At 43.7% G+C, this 24,332-nt stretch overlaps 2 protein-coding genes across 4 annotated transcripts in view; both read left to right on the top strand.

Annotated features, from left to right (window-relative positions):
* Positions 1-12,546, top strand: part of Ripor2 (RHO family interacting cell polarization regulator 2) — an 89,440-nt gene extending 76,894 nt beyond the window's left edge. For all 3 annotated transcript variants that reach the window (XM_032885312.1, XM_032885310.1, XM_032885309.1), the window contains 4 exons: positions 773-975; positions 2,518-2,601; positions 4,272-4,362; positions 10,550-12,546. In XM_032885312.1, coding sequence (XP_032741203.1) covers positions 773-975; positions 2,518-2,601; positions 4,272-4,362; positions 10,550-10,650 — 479 coding nt within the window. In that variant the 3' untranslated portion in view covers positions 10,651-12,546. The remainder of the gene's footprint in view (positions 1-772; positions 976-2,517; positions 2,602-4,271; positions 4,363-10,549) is intronic.
* A 6,613-nt stretch (positions 12,547-19,159) lies between these two features.
* Positions 19,160-23,721, top strand: Armh2 (armadillo like helical domain containing 2). The gene is made up of 2 exons (XM_032885274.1): positions 19,160-19,532; positions 23,291-23,721. The coding sequence occupies exons 1-2, from the start codon at positions 19,250-19,252 to the stop codon at positions 23,719-23,721; spliced, it is 714 nt and encodes a 237-aa protein (XP_032741165.1). The 5' UTR covers positions 19,160-19,249.
* Positions 23,722-24,332: the final 611 nt, after the last annotated feature.

A 24,332-nucleotide genomic window follows, 5' to 3' on the forward strand; every position in this document is an offset into this window, starting at 1 on the left:
ACTACAGGAAAAGCATGACTCTAAGAGGGGAACTCGGGCTTTTCCTTTCCCATCTATTTCCTGTGTCTCTGAATAGACATCGTCTCATCATTCTGTTTCAGAGACCAAGAGATATCTGGTTAGGGATCAGACTTCTCTCCTTACTCATAAAATGGGGCCAGTTTGTCCCAATGGAACTCAGAATCCTGTAGTTCACCATTTTGCCCCTAGAGTCCAACCCACTAAGTGACATTCCCCTCCAGGCCTGACCCTTCACCAGGATTAGGATTTGGGCATATAGTTTTGACTAAGAGACAATTGTGTTTACTATGAATATTAATGAGATGGCAGGTAATGTTTCTTTATATTTCTTCATAGCATATTTACATTCGACTGTTTAATTCCTTTGTATGATGCTGGATAATGAATGCCTATAACCGCCAGTGAGAGGCAGCAGGATCAATAGTTTCAGGTTGTCTTTTACTTCCTGAAAGTTTATGGCTGGCCTAGACTATTATGAGATTCTATATTAAAATTTTTTTAAAAAGGTATATATCTTTGCTACCATTTCAAAGTAGAAATTCAACTTTACATTTTTCTTACAATTTGTCCTCGTATAATTATTTAAATTATTGGCCTTTTCACACTAATTTGAAATACCGCCTTTATCATAGACTGAATTTTTACATACACTTGGGTATGCTTTTACTGAAAACATACATGAAATACTTGTGTTCTCAACAAGCGCGCCACTGTGCTACCAGAACATGAGCTCTGGCTCCTTACCTTCCAGTTGCCATGGTTCAGACTCTGCAGTCACTGAGAGATGAGAAACTGCTGCAGACTATGAGTGACCTTGCACCCAGCAACCTCCCTGCTCAACAGGAAGTCCTCAGGACACTGGCTCTGCTGCTCACCAAGGATGACAATGAGGTCAGCGAGGCCGTGACACTCTACTTAGCAGCAGCCTCCAAAAATGAGCACTTCAGAGAAAAGGTAGAGTGCTTTGGACATGGCGCCACAGGCTCGACTGTCTGTCATTTACCATTAGCATGCAGCTGGGCTCTAACCCTGACTAAAGCCGGAGGATTGCTAGGAATTCAAGGTGGGCTTAGAATGGAGCCACCAAACTACGTTACTAAGGTTACTAGCATCACATAAGTCTTTCAAATATATTTCAAAATGACTAGAAAGGAAGAATTTAAAGTGTCCCAACCCGTAGAAAGGATGATTATGTGGGGAGGCGGGAATGCCAGGGGGAGATGTGAACACTGCACCTTGTCTTCAGTTATCGCCCTCTATCCCAAAAATCTACATAGCTCTGTCCGTTAAAGGCAAAGGTAGTATGGTTTTTAAAATAAAATCCAGCAAAAGAGAAAATTTATCAATAAAATAAAATCTAATCATAACTTTGTTACCTTCCAAGTCTGCATCTACAATCTGGTGAAATACACCAATCAACTCTTTGAATAAACCTGTGAAATTTTGTGATTTTTTTTCCTACCCTGAAAATTGTGTAAAAGGCCATGCTACAGTTTACCTCGAGGATGAGTATATATATATATATATATATATATATATATATATATATATATATACACACACACACACACACATACATACATATACATTATTTCTGTGCTTTTTATTACTTTTAGAATACTTTTATCGTTAATTTGTTCTTTGGTAATTCAGTACACATGTACAGTGCATGCTGTGTATGCTCGCCCCCACCTTCTCTTGTCTCCTCCCACTTCTGCCATATCTGCCTCCAGCCACTGGTCACTTCCTCCATGACTTGTTTATTTGACCCTTTAAGTTTAACCACGGTCGTGTGTGTGCCCTTGGGGTTGGAGCTGCAACCTAGTGGATGGATGCACCATTCAGAACACAGCTGAAGATAATAACTGTCCCCCAAATCCATTGGTAACCAATAGTCGGGAGCTTGAATCTCCCATGGGCCCTCCCTGGTCTAAACCTGGCAGGTCCAGTCTTGTGCAGACCTAGCATCCAGCTGCTATGAGATCATGTTTGCAATAGCGAAGTGATGCTCTAAGCATAGCCGTTCACAGCCTTCTCCCTAACTCCCAAACCCTTTCCGTGGCATTTCCTGGTCCTTTGGTGAAGGGCATTAGATTCCTTGAGACTGAAGTTACAGTTGATTGTGAACTGCTATGTGGGTGGTGAGAACCAGATCTGGGTCCCGTGGAAGAGCAATCAATGTTCTAGGACATCCCTCACTGCATAACCCTGCCTAGCTTGGAACTTCTGGTATAGACCATGCTGGCTTGGAACTCACCATGCAGATAAGGTTGTCCTCAAATTTGCAGCAGTCTTCTCTGCATGTACATGGTACACAGACATATACACAGGCAGAACACCATACCCACAAAATAAAACAAAAGGGGGTTTTAAAATTAAAAATTTGTATATCACATATGGGAGAATTACCCTACCAACTACCCTCCTTTGTTCTTACATACTGTATCAGGGACAAACAGTTGAAAATGTCTCACAACAATGCTCCTTCCCCTTCAGGCCTTGCTCTATTACTGCGAAGCACTAACGAAGACCAATCTCCAGCTCCAGAAGGCAGCATGCCTGGCCCTAAAGAGCCTGGAGGTAAAGCCCAGCCCCAAAGCCCTACACCTCACACCTGCCCAGACTCCAGTCCCTCACCGCTGCCCAGACTCCAGTCCCTCACCCCTGCCCAGACTCAGATCCCCACTATGCCTGCCCAGACTCAGATCCCCACTATGCCTGCCCAGACTCAGATCCCCACTATGCCTGCCCAGACTCAGATCCCCACTATGCCTGCCCAGACTCAGATCCCCACTATGCCTGCCCAGACTCAGATCCCCACTTTCCCTCCCCAGACTCAGATCCCCCTATCTCTGTCCAGACTCAGAGCCCCCATCCCTGAGCAACATGTGCCTGTTGAGCTTAGAGGCAGGTCACGCCATGTGGACATATCCAGTGTTTTCCATATTCAGAGCATCTCCTGTAGTAGCAGTATCTCTCACCTCCCTGGAGCCACCCAGGCACAGTCCTTTTCCCCCTTGAACATAGACTACGTATGATTTTGTTAGAGTCACCAAGTAACGAATAATTACTGTTTAGCATTCCCCACATAATCAGTGTGGCTTTGAGTCCATTTTAGAAGAGTATCTTGCCTCAGAAAGAGATGATACAGTGATTTCCTCAATGTGTATTGTGTATAAATTAGCATAGAAAAATAAAACCTGCCCTGAAGTATCTAACTCAGTGTACCACTGAGTTCCCAGGTCCTTTCTCTTGGAATTAGTTTGCGGGTGTGTCTAGCCTTTAACATCATGGCGTGAGTCATCATTCTTAAAGTTCACAGTGGTGTTATAAAAAAAAAAAAATCACGCTGTTTTAAGTTCATGATTTTATAGGGTTCAGGCTACACTGTTAGCCCCAGCCACACTCAGACTGCACAGTGGATATGCCTGACTGCTGTACAATGGCAACAGTGCTAGAGGAGGCCTTAGTGAGCAGGGAGAGAGCTAACTGCAAACACAAGGAAGCATAGGCGACAGATCTCTAACGGAAGTGTGGCTTTGCACCACATCTCATGGGTGACCTGTCTTTACCACAGAAACACTAGGAAAAGTGCCAGGAAAAACAGTGAGAGGGCCACCCCTTAGTGCTTACTAAACCTTAGATAGGCACATGGGACAAGGAGCAGGCCTTGAGGGGATGTGAAAACAAGGGGCTGAGGTCATAAAAGGAAAAGCTAATGATCTGTGAAGAAAACAACCGTGGGAAATTTTGCCTTCCTTGTTACTTGGTCAAAAAATTACCTACCAGTGACCTCCCCCGCCCACCCAAAAAAAGAAGTCCCTGTTGGTTAAATATGTATTTGGCCACTCTCCTGGTGTGCTGTGCTCACCGCTGCTGAGTGATAGACACACACGGTGCAGCAGCCTGTAAGGGTTCTACTTGACTTATGTGCTGTGAAGGTGAAGCAGGAGCCCTGGCTTTAACCCCGGTGTATCTCCAGCTGAGAATACTTTGGCCCCACTCTATTCCTTTTATCCCAAAAGACAGTTCCTTCAGGAAACAGAAACCTCTTTGTGAACCAATTCCTCTCCCATCCGCCCCCAAGCTTAAAAAGAATTCCACACATGTTGCTTGAATGCAAGCAAAAGAGATCTAAAATGAGGGGTATTTTGGAGTCAATGGGATAAAGCTTAAAGAATTAGCTGTTTAGTCTCCTGGAAGACTGAGGGTCTGTCTAAGTGTCAGCACTAATCTATTTTCCCTGGCAGGCCACTGAAAGCATTAAAATGCTAGTGACATTGTGTCAGTCTGACACCGAAGAAATCAGAACCGTGGCCTCAGAAACCCTCCTGTCTCTTGGTGAGTTTGTTTTTGTGTGTTCATTTACTTCTGATATTCCCCTGGGAACCTAAGGGAAGGTTCGTGCCGTCTGCTTTAATCGCTTCCTCCTCCCGTGTTCTCCCCGCTCCTAGAATAGGAGAAATCAGTTGTGTCCAGATCTTGCACCTTGTTCTCTCTGCACAAGAATCAGGGGGTGGGGGGTGGTTTCTCCCTTGTTATCGCGAAGACTTCATAAGTCCTACTTAGAATCAAAACTATGACCTGACAGTGGTCAGTCACACCTGTAATCCCAGCACTGAAGACAAGGAGGCAGGAGAGTCACCTCAAGTTCAGGGACAGTTTAGACTGCACAGTGAGCCTGTTTCATGAAAGCGGGTGTTAGGAACTGGAGCACAGAAGACAAAAAGGAGCTGTAGACATCCCAGCATGGCTGCCAGTGTGGAGATGGCCCGGCAAAGTCAATGTGCCTCACCTCTGCAGCGACTGCTGTGTGCCCAAGTGCCTCTGCCTCACAGGGACCTGTTCTTGTCTGCTGTTATTTCATTCTGGAATATCCAGATAACCCTCCCCTTCACTGTGTGCAGGTTCATGCCTTTTGTTGTTGTTTTTCCTTTCGGGTAGACTTTGGGGATGAGGATATCGAAGACTCGCTTTCCTTTTTCCTGATTTTAAAGGCAGAGTCTCATATACCCTGATTAGCCTTCAACTCACTGTGTACCCTAAAAACTAGGCGTGAACTTTTGACCCTCCTGCCTCCACTTCCCAAGAGCCAGCCTTATATGTGTGTGACACGGCCTCTGATTTATTTGGTGCTAGTGATCAAATCCAGGATTTTTTTTTTTTTCCATCTTTATTAACTTGAGTATTTCTTATTTACATTTCGGTTGTTATTCCCCTTCCCGGTTTCCAGGCCAACATCCCCCTAACCCCTCCCCCTCCCCTTCTTTATGGGTGTTCCCCTCCCCATCCTTCCCCCATTACCACCCTCCCCCCCAACAATCCCGTTCACTGGGGGTTCAGTCTTGGCAGGACCAAGGGCTTCCCCTTCCACTGGTGCTCTTACAAGGCTATTCATTGCTACCTATGAGGTCAGAGTCCAGGGTCAGTCCATGTATAGTCTTTGGGTAGTGGCTTAGTCCCTGGAAGCTCTGGTTGCTTGGCATTGTTGTTCATATGGGGTCTCAAGCCCCTTCAAGCTCTTTCAGTCCTTTCTAAGATTCCTTCAACGGGGGTCCCGTTCTCAGTTCAGTGGTTTGCTGCTGGCATTCGCCTCTGTATTTGCTGTATTCTGGGTGTGTCTCTCAGGAGCGATCTACGTCCGACTCCTGTTGGCCTGCACTTCTTTGCTTCATCCATCTTATCTAGTTTGGTGGCTGTATATGTATGGGCCACATGTGGGGCAGGCTCTGAATGGGTGTTCCTTCTGCCTCTGTTTTAAACTTTGCCTCCCTATTCCCTCCCAAGGGTATTCTTGTTCCCCTTTTAAAGAAGGAGTGAAGCATTCGCATTTTGGTCATCCTTCTTGAGTTTCATGTGTTCTGTGCATCTAGGGTAATTCAAGCATTTGGGCTAATATCTACTTATCAATGAGTGCATACCATGTGTGTTTTTCTGTGATTGGGTTACCTCACTCAGGATGATATTTTCCACTTCCATCCATTTGCCTATGAATTTCATAAAGTCATTGTTTTTGATAGCTGAGTAATATTCCATTGTGTAGATGTACCACATTTTCTGTATCCATTCCTCTGTTGAAGGGCATCTGGGTTCTTTCCAGCTTCTGGCTATTATAAATAAGGCTGCTATGGAGCACGTGTCTTTGTTATATGTTGGGGCATCTTTTGAGTATATGCCCAAGAGAGGTATAGCTGGGTCCTCAGGCAAATCCAGGATTTTATACATGTTAGGCCAGTACTCCATCAACCAAGCCCCATCCGCAGACATCAGGAAAACCTCTCTTTACTCTCCATCAAATAGACAATTGTTGCCTGTAGCTTACACATGTAATCCAAACAACTTTGAAGGTAGAGACAGGAGGCTTGCCACAAGTTTGGGGCTAGCCTGGGCTCGAGTTCTAAGCCAGTGTGGGCTACAAAGTCCCTATCCTCACATATACACAGAGAGAGGAATGGGAAGGAAGGGAGAAAGAGGAAGGGAAGAGAAAGTTATAGAAAATGTTACAATAGTCATATGTTCTGAATTCAAAAAGTCTCCTCTAAAAGTCTTTAAACCTAACCCTGCCAATGTCACCAGAAAAAAGCCACTCTAGTTTGACAATACATCTTAACCATGTGAAGAAGATTTATGGTTATTATAGCCACCATGAAAATCCCATTTATTTCGAGCCCTTCTTTCTTACAGGTATGGGATTAATAAGACTTGGCACTGCTGTTGAATACACAATTCTTTGAAGAGGAAGCTTAACCCGTGTTTGTTTAAAGGATAAAATAGTTATTCTCTATGGCCATTTAGAGATAGAAGTTATTTAATTCTCTAAAAATGTACCCAGGGTATTAGTGGCGTAATGTCTTTTATCCCTCAGGGTTCTGCAATTACAGTAAAGATTTAAAACAAAACACAATAGCTAGATGTTTACAAAGCCAGTGTCTCTCTTTCCATAGTAAACTGAGGGGAGGTACCCCATGGCCTGCAAGCCAAACTCACGTAGCTGCACTTCAAGGTGCACTCCAAGAGTGGCCAGCACATCCACTTTGCCACCTTTCCACACTGCTCACACCACCCAGGCCTCCCCACCCTCTTCAGGCTCCTCCACTTGCTGCATACCCAAGTCTCCAGGAAAGCCTAACGTCACTGCGCCTCTGCTCCACCCAGTGAGGCTGCTCCCTGAGGTCTCCAGGGCACCCCTGCATGGGGGTTTTAAAACCTTCTAATATGTAGTAGAGTGGGAAGACCCCACCCCCGAAGTCAATGTTGTGACCCTTCCTTCACCCTGATGCATGGATACTGATGCACTTTTCCCACAGAAACCTGAATTCATACTGTGCTCAATTGTTCCAAATGGCAACAGATAGGACACCCTATGACAAAAGGCTAGAGTCGTGACAAGCACTGAGAGGCCCAAGCAGCAGCGCCTCACCAACTAGTGATTACTTGCTTTAACCTTTGATGGCTGAGAGACCCTCTGTGCAGGGGGAGTATTTTTAATATCTACCATCCGATATAGCACCTAGTAACAGTACCCAGTGCTTGCTCAGCTCACCGAGAAACTCCAGTCCAACTGTTGGGCAGCAGATGTTAGCTCAGTGGTGGAGCGTCTGTCACCATAGGCAAGGTCCTAGCTTTGATCCCAGCACCCTGCTTCCTCCAAAGTCTTTATTTAATTCTATTTCCATTTTTAAATATTTTTTGGCATGGGAGAGAGAGAGAGAGAGAGAGAGAGAGAGAGAGAGAGAGAGAGAGAGAGAGAGAGAGAGAGAGAGAGAGAGAGAGTGTGTGTATGTGTTGCGGGTGTGCCTGCCAGGGTGCCTAGTAGGTAAATCCAAGCTTGGTGGCAAACATCTTCACCCATAGCCTTGGCTACGCCAGAACAGCTAGGAAGATGTCCTGGGGGACAGCTCTGCTTGTGCCACTGTGACAGAGAAGCCTGAATATCCCAAATGAGTTCCATCAAAAAACTTCAGATTCTGTTGCTTTTATTTTTAGTTTGAAATATTTGTATATACATGAGATATCTGAGATGTAAAACTCAAGTTTAAAGATGAAAATTATGTGTTATATATAAATGTTTATGCCTACCTTGAAGGCATTTTTATGTAACATTTTACATTTTATATACATTTAACTACAACCTACCATGTGCTGGGGTCCAGGAGTCATAAGCACTGATCTCAGTTAGACAGGGATGGTTTATTGAACACACATCTGAAGACTGATCAATCAGGGCAACAGCTCAGACTCTAGGACTGGAAACTGTGGGCCAGACATTTCTCAGGGCCAGCATATGCAAAACCCAGAATGAGCACATATGCATGTGCTGGAAGTGTTGCCTTGTGGTCAGCCCTGACTCAAGCCATTTTAGACATAAAAGTTCATATTGGTTTGATTTCATGTGTCCTTTGTGAAGCTTATACTTGTGGGACTTCTTAAGATTAACCTCGTAATTTACAGAGTATAACAGGGTATGTGGTCAGCATGACCCTGTTCTGAGTCAAGTTATTTCTCTGTGTCAGTGACTGGCAGGAATATTACAGCAACAATATGAAGTAGCAGGCAGGCACGGAACAAAATGGATACAGCTATGCTAGGGGGACAAGCTTCAGAACAAGGAGAATAAAGGCTCTTACTTGTGGAGTCTTAACAGTGCTCCTGAATTTGAACGCTGCAGCATTTTGGACTTGGGATTTCTGGGTTACAGGTGCTTAGCCGGTGTTTAGTGGCACACGTAGAGAATGTCAGGATCTACTCTAAGGGTCTGACCTTCTCCAAAGCCACTCATGTGGGTACATTCCCAGCATTTTGTTAACCAGTGTTCTTCATGTGACATTCTAGTTCTGTACAGCTGAGCCTTCTCTCTGGCCCCGATAGCAACATCTGATGTAGCTAACAGATTTTGCAAGTCTATTTTGTTAGTATTTTAACTCATACTTTGTCTCTCTAAGAAAGCTGCATTCTATCTGTCTCTATGCTTCACTTCCCCCTTTGACCTAAGAGAGCACTGGGTATTTATTGATCTACTGTGCTGGGCTGGGCATGATGGCACATGCCTGTGATCCCAGTACTTGGGAGGCAGAGGCAGGTGGATCTCTGAGTTCAAGTCCAGCTTGATCTACAGAGCAAGTTCCAGGACAGCCAGGACTACATTGGTTTGTTTGTTTGTTTGGTTGGTTGGTTGGTTGGTTGGTTTGGATTTTTAAGAGAACTAGGGATTGAATCCAAGGTCTCCTGCTTGCTAGGCAAGAGCACTACAACTGGGCCTGATAAACCACCCCACTTTTTAAACATTTCATTCTGAGACAGGGTTTCACTCTACTGTTCAGGTTTTGCTTGAACTGGCAGTGATCCTCCTGCCTCAGGCTCCTGTGTAGGTAGGATTTGCAGGTCTGTGCCACCACACCTGGCTTTCATTTATTCTCTTATAATCGTCTTTCAGTGTAGCCCAGGAGGTCTTTCGCTCATTCTGTAATTTGGGAATTATTCCTGGTTCACCCACAGCCCTCATAGTCCTACATTTTAATCGTTTTTTTTAAATAGTAATAAAATATATTTTCAAAATATGTTAGCTATATCAGATGTCACTATGAGGGCCAGAGAGAAGGCCCAGTGGGTAAGATGATAGTTGCACACATCTGACAACATGAGTTCAGTTCTCAGAACCCATTCAAAAACCAAGAAGCGTACACATCTGTAATAACAGCATCCCTAGAGTGAGATGGGGGATGGAGGCAAGAGACACACTCAGAAGCTCGAGGACCAGCTCGTGTGGAGTATGCAGTGTAGCAGCGGAAACAAGAGGGACCTTGCCTCAATGTGGAAGACCTGACAGCAGCATGTTGTCCCTGACCTCCACATGCATACAGCGGTGCGCATGCACACACGCACTCACGTGTGCAATGAGTAAATAAACAAAAGAGGTGGCTATAAACAAGACTGAACAATCCATTGCCTGGAGGAACACTGTGTGTTTTGCGGGGAAAGGCTAACTGGTAGCTGAAGGTTGAGAGCCTGACTTTTACCATTAGTCATGTAGATGTGCATAATGATATAATGTTTAGTGGTGTGTGTATCTTATATAATGTAACTAAACCATTACACAGTGTATTCAAGTTACATAGAGATTCAACACACTGAGGTCAAGGGTAAGTCTTACTGAACTCCCTTACATAAACAGACATTAATCTGCTATGTGCAGTTGGTAGCAGACGACTCAGACTGGCACTTAGCTTTGTCCCTTGCCTATCATGTTCTCTCTGATGTCAACTCAAAGGTTCTTGGTTGTCCTAAGCATTGCCTAGAAACCCATGATCTAATTAAGAATAATGGAAGATCACTTTTCTTTAGCACAGTAACTAGCTAAGCAGTACAAGGCTGAAGGTGTCGCTCAGTGGGGAAGTGTTTGGTCAAACGTACATGAGGGCCTGGGTTCAATCCCCAGGAACTGTGAAAAAGAGTTTCCACAACATGGTTCCACCATATTATTCTGTGTGATGCATACGTAATGTATTCGTGTTTAATGTTCCCTATCCAGGAGAAGACGGGCGACTGGCGTACGAACAATTAGACAAATTCCCTCGAGATTGCGTTAAAGTGGGAGGTCGTCACGGAACCGAAGTTGCCACAGCCTTTTAAATTTCGTGTTAGCGCTGTCTGACTGCTATCCCAGTGACACTTGGCCCTTGTCCTCAAGAGGGTGCTGTGAGGTGGCCAGACAGCAGACGGCTGCTGCTGCCGCCAATATAGAGATCTCAAAGTCCAATTGCACCGTACTGTCTACTTTTCCTTAGCCCACAGAAGACGGCTGTGTATAACTCACTGGACTGCATTGTAGTTGTGACTGACAGCCCTTCAGAGTCCCTCTTACCTTACTGTAGAGTTTGAAAATAGCCATCTTTTACGCCTCTTTGGAAGTTCATCTGTAAGCTTGAACTCTTCGTGTGCTGTTTGGATATGCGTCCGTTGTATGCCTTGCCATCCTTCTTGCTGTGTTCTCAGGGTTGAGTGACCCCTTAGTTACCGAATTTTATTTTAAAGACAAAGCACAAAAAGAACGCACTGCGAATAAGTTTTCTTACAAAACCTGACAAAATGATGAGCTATAACATAGTAGGTTTTGGAGCTGAGGACGTGGCTCCCTTGTTGGAGTACTTGCCTAGCGTTCACAAAGCTTGGGTTCATCCCAGCACTGCATAAGCTGGGCATGCTGCCCGTATAGACTCAGTGCTCAGAAGCAGAAGGAAGTAGGACCAGAAGGTCAAGGTCATCTTCAGCTACCTAGGGAAGTTTCCCAGGGCAACCTGGGATACATGAAGCTGTGGGGTGTAGACTTTTATATTTTAGTTTTTTATACTTCCTCCTATTTGTTTCTATTTCCATCCTCAGAGTTTCCATATTGTCTAGCCATGTGGTTTAAGAGATAAACGGGAGAATACTGCTTCGCTAAGTTCATACCTAGTCTATTAAAAGCAAACAAAACCTCAAAGCTTAAACTTTTGCTCTTTAACCAGAGCCATCTTTATCACACTCTTGGTTTTTTGGTGTTGCTTGGTTTTTGTTTTGTCTTGAAATGGAGTCTCCCTATTGCAGTCCTGACCAGCCTGGAACTCAATATACAGGCCAGCCTGACCTTGAACTTGGAAGAGTTCTCCAGCCTTTGCCTCCAGATCTGGGGTTATAGGCACTGCCGCTATGCCTGGTTCTACACATGTAACTATTTTCTGTTTTTGTTTTGTGGGGTTTTATTGCAAAGACAAACACACACCCCAAAGTTGTAGATTCAGAAAGATGTATTGCTCTTTCTGGTGGGGACCTTGACTTTGGATGAATCCTAACTAGATAGAATATGGGGGTACTGAAAGTGGTTCCTGCTTCTATCAATTTCTCCATGAGGCTAGGAAACAGGAGGCCTTGAGAGATGGAAACTGCCCCGTAGTTTCCACAGCAGCTCAGTACCAGGAAAAAGACTGAGCCTCTTACTAAGTGTGCAAGGGGTGGGTATGCCAAGACATCACAACAGTACATGTGAGTGCAATTTGAACTGTATTCTGGATGTGTTTGTATAAAATACCAATTAGATATTAGTTTCAATATTTACATTTTAGCCAGACTTTTAAAAGGATTCCTTTCATTTTAAAGTGAAAATTGTTTGCCAGGCTTCTGGCAACACATTCTTTCAACTGTGAAGTTCCATTGTACATATTTGTATATTTGTAAATTTATACATATATGCACATATCCCTCATTTTAAAGGTATGTTGTACAGTTATAGTATGGATAGGCTATAGTCTTTGTTTAATGATTGAAATGTCTCTTTTGTAGAAAGTGAAATCACAGCTATTACAGGGCTTTTGTTTGGTTTACTTGTGGATTTGAAACATTTTTGAATATTGCATGGATAATTAATTCCACATCTTTTGTATTCACTTCTGTGTTTTGATTTTGGTTGGGGAGTGCTTTTCGGTTTGTGATATTTGTATTCATCCCTCTTTCAATCATGTAAGTCAAAATAAAAATTATTTTTAATTACTAGTCTAGTGTAGAATCTGATATATATGTATATATTTTAATTTTTATCTGTTATTATGTGTGTGCATTATGTGGTGGTGGAGGGGTATGCATGCCACGGTGCACCTGTGGAGGTCAAAGGACAACTCTGTGGTGTCTGTCTCTCCTTCCACTTTTCCACGGGTTCCCAGAATCAAGTTCAGATTTTTTTCAGTCTTGCACAGAAAGGGCCTCCACACACTGAACCACCTCGTGGTCCTTCTCTGTCTTCCACAGTCCCTTCCTGAGTTAGTATTTATACAACACCCTACTCCTCATTGTCTAGTTGAGCTTATTATCCAGAAGTGAAAATCATAAGGACATTTTGTACCCCGATGTAAGTGGTAGACTTGAGTACACAGGAGGAAGGCAACCATTTAAAGCATCTCCAGACTGAACCAGCAGCCTCCCTGCCTTTCCTGAGTGGTGATATCCCACCAAAGCCACACGGTTTCTGTTCTTAAAACCAGCCTTTCAGTAAGTACCAAGGTCGTTACTTAGCGAACATTCTAGCTAGGCCTTTGCCCACTTTGTATTGTTCTGCCCCTCTCATCTATACCCAATATAGGTTCACTGAACATACTCAGAGTTTCTTCCCCCAATTTTTAAAAAGGCTTCTTGATTTATTTTGCCTATGTGTGTAAATATATGTACATGTGTGTATTTTGCACTTGTACACACATGAAAGCCAGGAGAAGTCAGATGTCCCCTGTCCCTCACTGCCTATTCCTTTAAGGGTCTCTCTGAATCCAGGGTTTGTGTTCATATGTCTAAGCTAGGATCCAGCAAGACCTAGCAATTCCCATCACCCACCCTTCCTCAGAGCGGGGGTTATAGGCAAATATACAATGTTCACCTGGGATCCAAAGCAAGAGCTCTTAACAGCTGAGCCGTCTCTCCAGCCTGTGTCTCTCCAGCCTGTCCCTTGCCCACCCCACCCTGCTTTGAGGTCTTTATAGCTGAGGCTGCCCTTGAACTCATCATGCAGCGAAGAATGACCTCAGCGGAGCTTCCATTGAGATTTCAGAAGAAAAACCTGGAGCAGGCATGTGTGGCAGGGTAGGAGTTCTGCAAGTGTCACCCACTCCACCCCACCCACACCCCAGCCTCCTGGACACCTCGCAAAGTGAATCCAAAGTCTGCAAAGGAAGAAGTTATGGCATGAATGTGGAGCGCCTGCCCAAGGAGCTACAACCTGTGGGCAGAGCCAGGCTGAGGGAGCAGCCACGTGGGCTGTGGTTGGCAAGGCTTTTGGAGGTCACATCACTGTGTCCTGTATGCTGTCCATGAAGCTGGAGGACCTCATGTTTTCTCTGCTGAGGTTGGACCTTCACCTTTGATCTTTCCTTTTGATGCCACAGTTCGCCCCTCTGGAATGGGAATGTATATCCTGTACCATAGTATTTTGGATTTGCAATGAAGTTTGGCTGGGGTCTTGATTTTTAACGTGGACATTTGAGCAGTAGAAAAACTGCTAAAAACCTGGGGACTCTTGGAGATGACTAGATGCATGTTTTATGAGGAGAGTGAGAATGGAGGTTCCCAGAAAGAAGCTACAATGTATGTTAAACATCCGTCAAAGGCTGACCAACTAATTAGAACTTTAATGATCATGGTAAAGTCTTATCAGCTAACCTTTAAGCTGACTGGTCCTGAGTAAGGTAAGAGTTGTGGTACATGGGTGGTGAACAGGTGAATTTCAGAACATTGAGATAACAGAGCATGAGTATAATAATCATAACTTGGCTTATTAGTAGCATTCTTCAGTGTCAGCCACAAAAACCACAGTGAGCTCATATGTAGGTGCAGGAAGGGCTGCCTGGTGGTCAGCTCTGACTCAAGATATTTTAGACTTAACAGTTCATATTGACCTTTGATTTGATGGGTTCTACGTAAAGCTTTCTGGAATTTCTTAAGATTAGCAAACCTCATACAGAACATTCAGAACATAGAGAACAAAACAGGGTATGCGGTCAGCGTGGCCTTGAGCCAAGTCACGTCTCTATGTCAATGACTGGCAGGCATGTTATAGCAACAATATGAACTAGCTGGCAGGCATGGAACAAAATGGGGGGGGGGGTCAGACCATAACAGTGGGGAGGTTTCAATGTTGTAGGTCTAGAACCTAATGACAAATTATCTGACGCTAGCTTTAGCCCCCTCGATAACCATTTATTGTTAGCTCTGAGTATGGCCTAACATCTTTGTGACTAGTGCATAAGTCTTTTCAGAATGTATGAACAAATCCCTAGCTTCTACCAACCCCAAAACTAAGGATGTCATCAGAGATACCCAAGGCTACATGGAGGGACCATAACCCACCCACCCTGATGTTCCAACCAAGATATTTGAAAAGCATGTTGATTTGTGACTTAATCTGCCTGTTACTATAAAACATTGTTAAGACTGTTAAGTTGGAACCTGATATTTGGGATAACCTGAATCTGTGTTTCCAGCACACAGTCATTTATATTTATCCCCAAAATAAATTATCTTTTGTCCCTTTTGAGATGAGACCTTGTGGATTTTATTCTGGTTTTTGTTGCTATTTTTCATTAATATGAGGCATGAGCATTTGGGAATACAAGTTTGTTTTGTTTTGTTTTGTTTGTTTGTTTGTTTGTTTTTGGTACAGAGTCTCACCTGTCTGGCCTCAAACACAAGAGATCCACCTGACTCTGCTTTCCAAGTGCTCGAATTAAAAGTGTGGTGCCATGTCCTGTTTGTTTGTGTTTTAAATGCACCCCAAAGGCTCATATGCTCAAGGCTTGGTTTTCAATCTATGGTGCTACCGGGAAGTACTAGAATTAGAAGTGAAGCCTAGCCTAGCCCACACCTTTAATCCAAGTATTCAAGAGGAAAGCCAGGTGGATTTCTATGAGTTTGAGGCCAGCCTGGTCTACATAGTGACATAGTGACTTTAAGGCCAGCCAGGGCTTTGTAGAGATACCCTGTGCCAAACAAACAAACAAAAAGGCACGGAAGCCAGCTGACTCAGCTGACTATAGTCTTAGCTTCTCTAACTGTGAATTAGCATTTCTGCTTTGTTAATTGTTCATCTCAGGTATTTTGTCACACAAGGAGCTTAAAAACCAGATCCTTTAACTTCTCACTTACTTAACAGCACTTGCTACATGGCTGCTATGACTGGACAGGGCCTGGGCACCAGATATGCAGCAGCGAGGACAAAAGACATAACAATAGCTACCCTTGCAAGACACATTGGCTGGCAAAGAAAAGATAATAAAACCAAGAAGGAAAAAACAATGATTGTAAAACATTAGACTGAAAATGGGGACTATCTTAGGGTTTCATTGTTGTGAAAAAACGCCATGACCAAGGCAACTCTTATAAAAAATGACATTTAATTGGGGCTGGCTTATGGTTTCTGAGGTTCAGTCCATTAATGTCATGACAGGAAGCATGGCACCATCCAGATAGACATGGTACTCTAGAAGGAGATGAGATGTCTACATCTTGACCTGAAGGCAGCCAGGAGGAGACTCTCTTTTGCAGGCAGCCCAGAGGAGGGTTTCTCTATGCTGCATGGAGTCTGAGCACTGGGAGACCGCAAAGCCTGCCTATATAGTGACATAGTTCCTCTAACAAGGCCTTCTGGTAGTGCCACTTCCCATGGACCAAGCATATTCAAATCACCACAAGGCTATGACCCAGTGATAGCAAGCTTGAAGCTCTGAGTTTGAACTCCAGCTCCAAAGTGAGGTTGGGGGAAGGGAGGTTGAGTAGGGAGAAGCAAGGTCAAAGGTCATAAGTTTAAAGACCAGGAAGGCCTACCAAAAAAAGTGTGGTTGAAAACTGAACAGAGAAAGCATGTAGATTATCTTTGGAAAGAATATTCCCAGGGGGCTGGAGAGATGGCTCAATAGTTAAGAGCACTGTGGCTCTTCCAGAGGTGCTGGATTCCATTTCCAGCATCCACAAGGCAGCTCATGACTACCTCATGCCCTCTTCTGCCCTTTGTGGGTACCAGGAATATATATGGTACACAGACATACATTCAGGAAAAACATCCATATACATAAAATAAAAATAAATGTTAAAAAATAATATTCCAGAGGCAAGAAATACAAAAGCTTTGAAAAAGTACCATGGTGGATGTTTTAAATTTTCTATACTCTTTATATCCTTTTACAAGTTCATGTAATGGAAGTACACAGTCAAGGACATTTTCTGATTTATGGGATATGTTTTTAAAATAGAGCCAAAAGAATTTGTTAGGAAGTTGGAAATGGAATAGAAAACAGGCTAAGGATGAGTTCAAATTTAGCCTGAACAAGAAACTGAAAAGATGGAATAACTACAGAAACTCCTGCAGCAAGAAGGAAGAAACTCAGGAACTATTTAGACATGATAAAGTTTATATCCAAAGATAAGGTTGGTGATTGAATATGAGTCTGGAATTCAGGTGAGAAATTCTACTAAAAATATAAAATTGTGGCAGAGTATGGTGTCTTTCATCTTTAGTCCCAGCACATGGGAGACAGAGGCAAGTGAAGGATAAGAGATAGAGAGATGGATGGATGGATGGATGGATGGATGGATGGATGGATGGATGGATAGATAGATAGATAGATAGATAATAGATAGATAGATAAAAATTGTTGGACGCTAAGACAAGTGGATAAGCAGATCTCTACACATTCAAGGTCTGCCTGGTCTACACATAGCAAGTCCCATACCACCCAAGGCTACAGAGTGAGACTCTGTCTCAACACACACACACACACACACACACTCCGCACAACTGAGCATCAGAGCACAAATAGTACTTGTTTGATCAAGGTCTCAGGGGCTAAGCTGAAGAAATAACTCAGCAGTTAAGAGAACATACTACCTTCCAGAGGACCCCAGTTCAGTTCCCAGCACCCAAGTCAGACAGCTCACAGCCATCTAGCTTCAAGGGAACCCAGTGCCTTCTAAAGCACTTGCACTCATGTATGGATGGACACACACACACACACATACACACACACACACACACACACACACACACACACACACACACACACCTACGGCATCAAGATCAATTACACAAGGACATACACCTTACCTCCAAGTATTTGGGACTTGGGTTTTGTTTTGGTTTGGTTTTTGTTTTGAAACTAGGTTTCGTTTAGTTTAGTCTGCCTCAAACTCACTACTTTTGCAGTATGTGAGGTAGGTGTGGGGTGAGGTTTATGTGAATGTACCTGTGGGCGCAGGCAGAGTGTTACAAAACAAACAAACAAATAAATATGTGGGGACTGGAGAGATTGCTCAGTGCTTAAGAGAACCAGAGGACCCTGGTTCAATCCATAGACCTGCATGGCACCCCACAATCAATCCATTAACTCCAGCAAATCCAGTGCCCTCTTCCAACTTCCAAGTCAAAAGGCACACCTGTGGTATATAGACATACATACTGGCAAAACTCATACACATAAAAACAAAAACAAAACAATGACAAAAAACACGAGACAAATCTTTTAATTAAAAAAAAAAAAAAGATGGGAATTCACTGCACAAGGGTTCCAAGTCTATCTCTGGCCAATGCCTCTGGGACCAATTGCAGGTACCTGAACATACATTCATATAACCCCAACTCACAGCCACACATGTAGAGACCTTGTCTCAAAATGTGCATGTCTCTGTGTGTGTGTGTGTGTGTGTGTGTGTGTGTGTGTGTGTGTGTGTTTATACGTTGAAAGGGGCTAATGGAGTATGTCCCTGTGTGATCCTGGGATGTTGATACTGGGAAATCATTTGAGCTCGGGAATTTAAGATCATTCTAGGCAAAATGACAATATCCAGTCTGAAAACCATCTAAGCACATAAAATTGAGTGTTCAGGACATAAATGGTATTTAAAGGGCTTAGCTGATCTATACAGAGGAAAGTCTGAATACACAGAATCGAGAGTTCTGGAGGTTTTTTGTTTGTTTGTTTGAGATAGGATCTTGCTATATAACCCAGGTTAGTTAGCTTCATACTCAAAGGCTTCAGCTTCCCAAATGTTCAAAAGAGAGGTGGATGCCACCACACTCAGCTGAAAGGCCTCTGTTAACTTATTTTTAAGTAAAGCCCAGGTACTATACACACCTTTAGGGATCCAGTTGGAAAATGTACTAAGGGAAGAATTGAACAGTAGTTATCTTTTAGGGGATTGGGAGACATTAGCCAAAAGGTGTATAGGTGTATAAACAGGACCCCCACAGACACAGGAGGAAAGAAGACATGGGCAGACAGGTGGGCAGATATGATGGAGGTGACAGATGGTTCTCTTTCTTGATGGCTTCAGTTCTGTCATCAAAACACGGTAAATGTACGAAAGTAAACAAAAACAAGCACCACAGCCTTGCAATGGCCTATCTACTTAGAAGCTAGTGGACAGTCCAAGGAGAAGACAGTCCCCAGTGAGCTCAGCACAAGAGAAGTCAGGAGTAAGCTATGTGTTGGGAAACACCTGAACTTGAGAGTTCGTAGCCCCTGAGAAGCTCAACTTGCCTTTGCTCTAGTCCTACAGGGCCTGGAATGCCAGGCTAGGAACCTTGGTGTTTATTGCTCCTGGCTCCTATATTCTTTCGTGTTCTACCATGTTGCCAGGCAGTGCCTAAATTCTGTTCTATCTCCTTGCTGGACAGTGCGCTCCAGCGCTACTGGCTGAGCCTCGCCGACACAGAGGAGCACCAATGGTCTTCAAGATTTGGTCTTATTGTGGACGGATTTGCAGTATTTGCAGACAGACATATCAATTCTTCAGAAATCTATCTATGAGCCTCAAAGGTTTCTGGGATGATAATGTGAAGAGCCGCATTTTTGTCACACAAGCAGAAGAGCATCGAACCTCCACAACTGACAGACTTTTTCACAAAGAAAAAATCATGGAACTTGGCAGAGTGCTGAGGAATACCAGACAACCCTTTGAAAAGAGAGCCCAAGCTGCCCAGAAAATTGGACTACTGTCTTTCACAGGTACTGCTTCATCACTATGCTAATATGGCTGCTTCATAACCTTCTGCTGGTTAGAGCACGGCAGTTTAGTGGAGCTTATGTTTGCTTGTCATCATCATAGTCATCATCATCATCATCATCAAGCTGTAATTGTTTTGTTTGTTTGTTTGTTTTTGAGACAGTGTTTCTCCGTGTAGCCTTGGCTGTCCTGTAGCTCCTGCTGTAGACCAGGCTAGCCTTGAACTCAGAGATCTGCCTGCTTCTGCTTCCCACAAGCTCAGACTAAAGGCATGCATTACCATGCTTAGATTTGTGATAGAATTTTGATGAAGTCTGTGTCAAATAATTTTATTTTTATAATTTGTAAATTATATTACATACAGCCAAGCGTGGTATTACACATCTATAATAACAAAGCCAGGAGATTACACATCTGTAAGCCAGGCACGGTGATATATATTCACAAAGCCAGGTGTGGTAGTACACATCTGTAATTTCCAGCTTGGAAGGCAGAAGCAAGAAAGTTTCTGCAGGTCTGAGCATAACCTGGTCTATACAATGATTCCAGACCAGCCAAGCTACAAACAAAGACTCTTCTCAAACCCTTTACTCAAATAAGACAAAGCATTACATTAAAAAAAATATCTTTGGGGTTGGGGATTTAGCTCAGCAGTAGAGCGCTTGCCTAGCAAGCACAAGGCCCTAGGTTCGGTCCCCAGCTCCGAAAAAAAGAAAAGGAAAAAAAAATATCTTTGATCTCCCCGCCCTCCAATACAATCCACAAGGCAAAGGGAGCAGAGATGGTAGAGTGTTTGCAAGCCCTGTGAGTACCTAAGGTGAAAGACCTCACTGGGACCAGATGTCAGTAGGCAGATCAACTTTACTTAGGGTTATTCAAGGCTTACAAAGTTTTAGGGGTTCCAGGGGTAGGGACACCCAGGATGGGCAAAGGGTTGGGGTTAGGGTACCTAGAATGAATGCCTCATTAGCATGGGGAAGCATTTCAGGAATCTCAGGGGCTGGCTGAACAGGTTGTGTCAGGAGAAAAGAAATTGATCTTATAAACTGAGGTTATGTGACATTCCTCAGGTAGAGGTATATGTGTAGGCTTCCCCAGAGAAGGTCAGAGGAGGAGAAGACCTGCAAACAGGAGTCTCCCATATTGCCCCAAGCTCAGAGGCTATCCTGTCACGGTGGACTTCTACCTTAATTAGTAGTTTTCCTACATATTCCTAAAATAGTTACAAAGAACTGGGCATGGTGGCACTGAATCCCAGCACATAGGCAGGAGGCAGAAACAGATAAATTTCTATGAGGTCAAGGCCAGCCTGGTCTACATTCAAGTTTCAGGACAAACAGAGCTATATGACAGAGAAACTTGTCTCCAAAACCAAAAGTTACTAAGAAAGCTAGTAAGTATACCAGTAAAAGGCAAGATCGCACTGTCCTAATGATTACTAAGCCCAACCCATTCATTTGTCCCTAATGAATTTTAATACTTAAACTTTTATTTAATTCTAATGATTGTCTTTTAAGAAAACAATTGTTGGCATACTGCCTAGCTCTGAGGTTGAACAATGTCCCAATGAAAAGGCATCCTGAGGGGTTGGGGATTTAGCTCAGCGGTAGGGCGCTTGCCTAGCAAACGCAAGGCCCTGGGTTCGGTCCCCAGCTCCGAAAAAAAGAAAAAAAAAAAAAAAAAGGCATCCTGAGACAGGGGAGCCCAGGAACCGAGTAGCTCTGAAAGGAAACCTCCTCAGTAGGGGCTTTGTCGCCCACCCAAAGGATATCCCTGACTGAGCTGGAACGCTACAGTGTTTTTAACAGTGTAACAACTCCGTTTCACTGCTCAGCTTTACAGCACCCAGGGGAGGGTATTCCCAGCTGAGCCCGGAGCCTCAGTCCCTCCACTTCTTTGTTTCTTGGCTTCTTCAGATGACTCACATCAGGGAGAAAATGGAAGCCATTTATTGGGAAAACAGAATCAAGAGTGGTTGCCTCTGCTCCTGGGAGAAGAAAGCAAGAAACCAAACAATAGTCAGGGCTTATACAGGATTTCTCAGGAGGCAGAGCTTTCCAGATGGAGCTTTCCAGAGTGAGGATTGGTAGGGTTTCAAGTTCTGAGCTTGGGGGAGCTCAAGGATTGGTGGGTGTTCCTATTCAAGGATTAGTGGGAGGTAGGACCTGCCTGTTGGAGCTCCAGTCAAGGGCCTGGCCACTTTCCTGACTTGAGGGTTTACAAAGCTTACAAAGCCTTCCCTGCTGCTTGAGTTGGCATGAAGAGCCAACAAAGGTATGTTCTGAGGCTGAAGTATCGCTCAGTTGTCAGAATACTTGCCTAGCATGCATGAGACCTTGGATTTAATCCGGAAGACCAGCTCTAATCCCAGATAGAAGTAGAAAGATCTGAAGTTCAATATCATCCTTGACAACATATATAGTAGCAGTGTTTGTGTTCCCTGGGGGCCCTGCGATTCCAGCCATACACCCAGGAACTCTTTGGACAGACACACACACACACACACACACACACACACACACACACACACACACACACACACACACACACACACACGTTAACTTTAAAATGCCTTGGCTACCTCAAAGGCTGAGCACTCCTAAACCTTCCCCTGCTATTCTGGGCCCAATCGGGGAAGTAGCCAGTATCCACCCACTGGAATAAATTTAATGTCTTAGCCCTCGAAACTTTAAGGGTCCTGCCCAATCTCCCTTTGTCTAGCCACTGGCCAATGGTATCTTTATTGATCAATCAAAAACTAACTGGGGAGAAGGACCTTTAATGTTTGGACACCCAGATTCCCGATTGAATCAAAGCATTAGAATTAATTTCCAACAAGTACAGATTTAGAGGCCCGCCTAGACTACATGAGACCCTTCCTTTACAAGAAAATTTCTAGCTAGAAGTCATCCTCCCTGGATAGCTATGTTCAATATCTGAAGGGATATCTGAGGGAAGAGGACCAGAATGCTTTAGCTTGGTATTAGTCTTGGCTATGCTGGTGGGAAGCAAGGGCTTACATCCAGCTTCCACTGAAGCTTTAACATCAAATGCAATACTCTTAGCATTATGGGATCAGGGTAACACAAGTTAGAGAAAACCAAGAACAGAGCTCTAATCAGTACAGTCGACTCTAAAGTACTCTATCCCATGCACTTTTTGGTTAGTGCCTTGTTGGAATTTGAAATTGAACTAGAAAGATCTTGAGCTGATACAGCAAACAGAATCTGCCAGGCAGAGTAATGTACAGCTTTGCACTCTGGTGGCTGAGGCAAGCAGATCTCTGAGTTGGAGGCCAGCCTGGTCTACAGAGTGAGTTCCAGGATAGTCAGGGCTACACAGAGAAACCATGTCTCAAAACAAACAAACAACAACCAAAAAAACTCATACAGAATCTTGGTCTAGGCTGGGTTGATGTCCAAAGGAAGAAAAATCTTATATGGAAACACTGGTCTTGGGTCTGGGAAATAGTTGGGAGTAAAAAATGCACAAGAACAGCTCAGCCATTAGTGACTCACACATTTTCTACCACAAGGTAGCCGAGGTGTCTTTGCTTAGCCTCTGCCTCTCCTCTGTGCTCTGTTAATCTCAGGTTCACAGACTTTCCTCCAGTACAAAGGCAGAATTTTGTCAAGCAAACACAGCTAGATTATACAACCTGGATATATTCCCACCTCAACATAACAGAGCCAAGGGAGAAAGGAGCCTCTGCAGCTGTATAGACCACACACTTCTGGAAACACAAATGTTTGTCTTACAGGAGGCAGGAATGCTGCACAGTTCGCCAGCGAGTACATGAGAGAAGTTGTTTCCTTGCTGCAGAGTGAAAAGATGATGTCATTTAAGTCAAAGATTCTGCTGCTCCAGGGCTTGGCATGTTGGTGCTATTTAAACCCCGAGAACCAGAAGAGCACCAAACAACTGCAGCTCATTCCTCTTTTCATTACTATCTTTGAGACTCCCTACCAATCCACCAACAAGAATGAACTAAACAGCCGCCTCCTCTTCCAGTTTTGGGCCTGCTATGCCCTCTCCACTATTACCTGTAACAACTTCACCATCATAAAGGAGCTGAGATGCTACAGATCTCTAAAATACCACCTGCAGATCTTGGCTATGGAGAACTGGTCTGGGTGGTCTGAAAATTTTGCCGAGGTCTTATATTTCCTTATAGGTTTTCACAAGAACTAATTTTTTTTAGTCCAGTTACATGATCCAACTATCCTCGTGCCATTGTATTACCCCAGAAACCTCAAATAAAGAATAAAGTCCATAGATTATTCTACAGTGCTGTCTTTTGCAGTTAACACTGAAACCAGGGGGGAGGAAATTGTGGGAAAAAGAAAAAAATAGCACGAATCACAAAACAGCAAAAGTCAGCTACTATAATAAATACTATATATTTCACACAAGTATATAAAAGGTATTTCTAGGGGGCTGGGGAGGTGGTTCAGGGTTTAAGAGCACTGACTGCTCTTCCAGAGGTCCTGAGTTCAATCCCCAGCAACCATATGGTGGCTCACAACCATCTGTAATGGGATCTGATGCCCTTTTCTGGTATGTCTGAATTTACAGTGTACTCATATACATAAAATAAATATATCTTTTAAAAATAATAAATAAAAGGTATTTCTTTTTTTTTAAGATTTATTTATCATATACAAGTACACTGTAGCTGTCTTCAGACACACCAGAAGAGGGCATCAGATCCCATTACAGATGGTTGTGAGCCACCATGTGGTTGCTGGGAATTGAACTCAGGACCTCTGGAAGAGCAGTCCATGCTCTTAACCTCTGAGCCA

This window comes from Rattus rattus, chromosome 14, assembly GCF_011064425.1.
Source record: "Rattus rattus isolate New Zealand chromosome 14, Rrattus_CSIRO_v1, whole genome shotgun sequence".
NCBI classification, from domain to species: domain Eukaryota; kingdom Metazoa; phylum Chordata; class Mammalia; order Rodentia; family Muridae; genus Rattus; species Rattus rattus.

Bases quoted from the DNA above. Each gene is read 5' to 3' on its own strand.
- Armh2 (XM_032885274.1), top strand. From the start codon at position 19,250: ATGGTCTTCAAGATTTGGTCTTATTGTGGACGGATTTGCAGTATTTGC. The intron at 19,533-23,290 runs GTACTGCTTCAT...TTTGTCTTACAG, and splicing joins TGGACTACTGTCTTTCACAG to GAGGCAGGAATGCTGCACAG.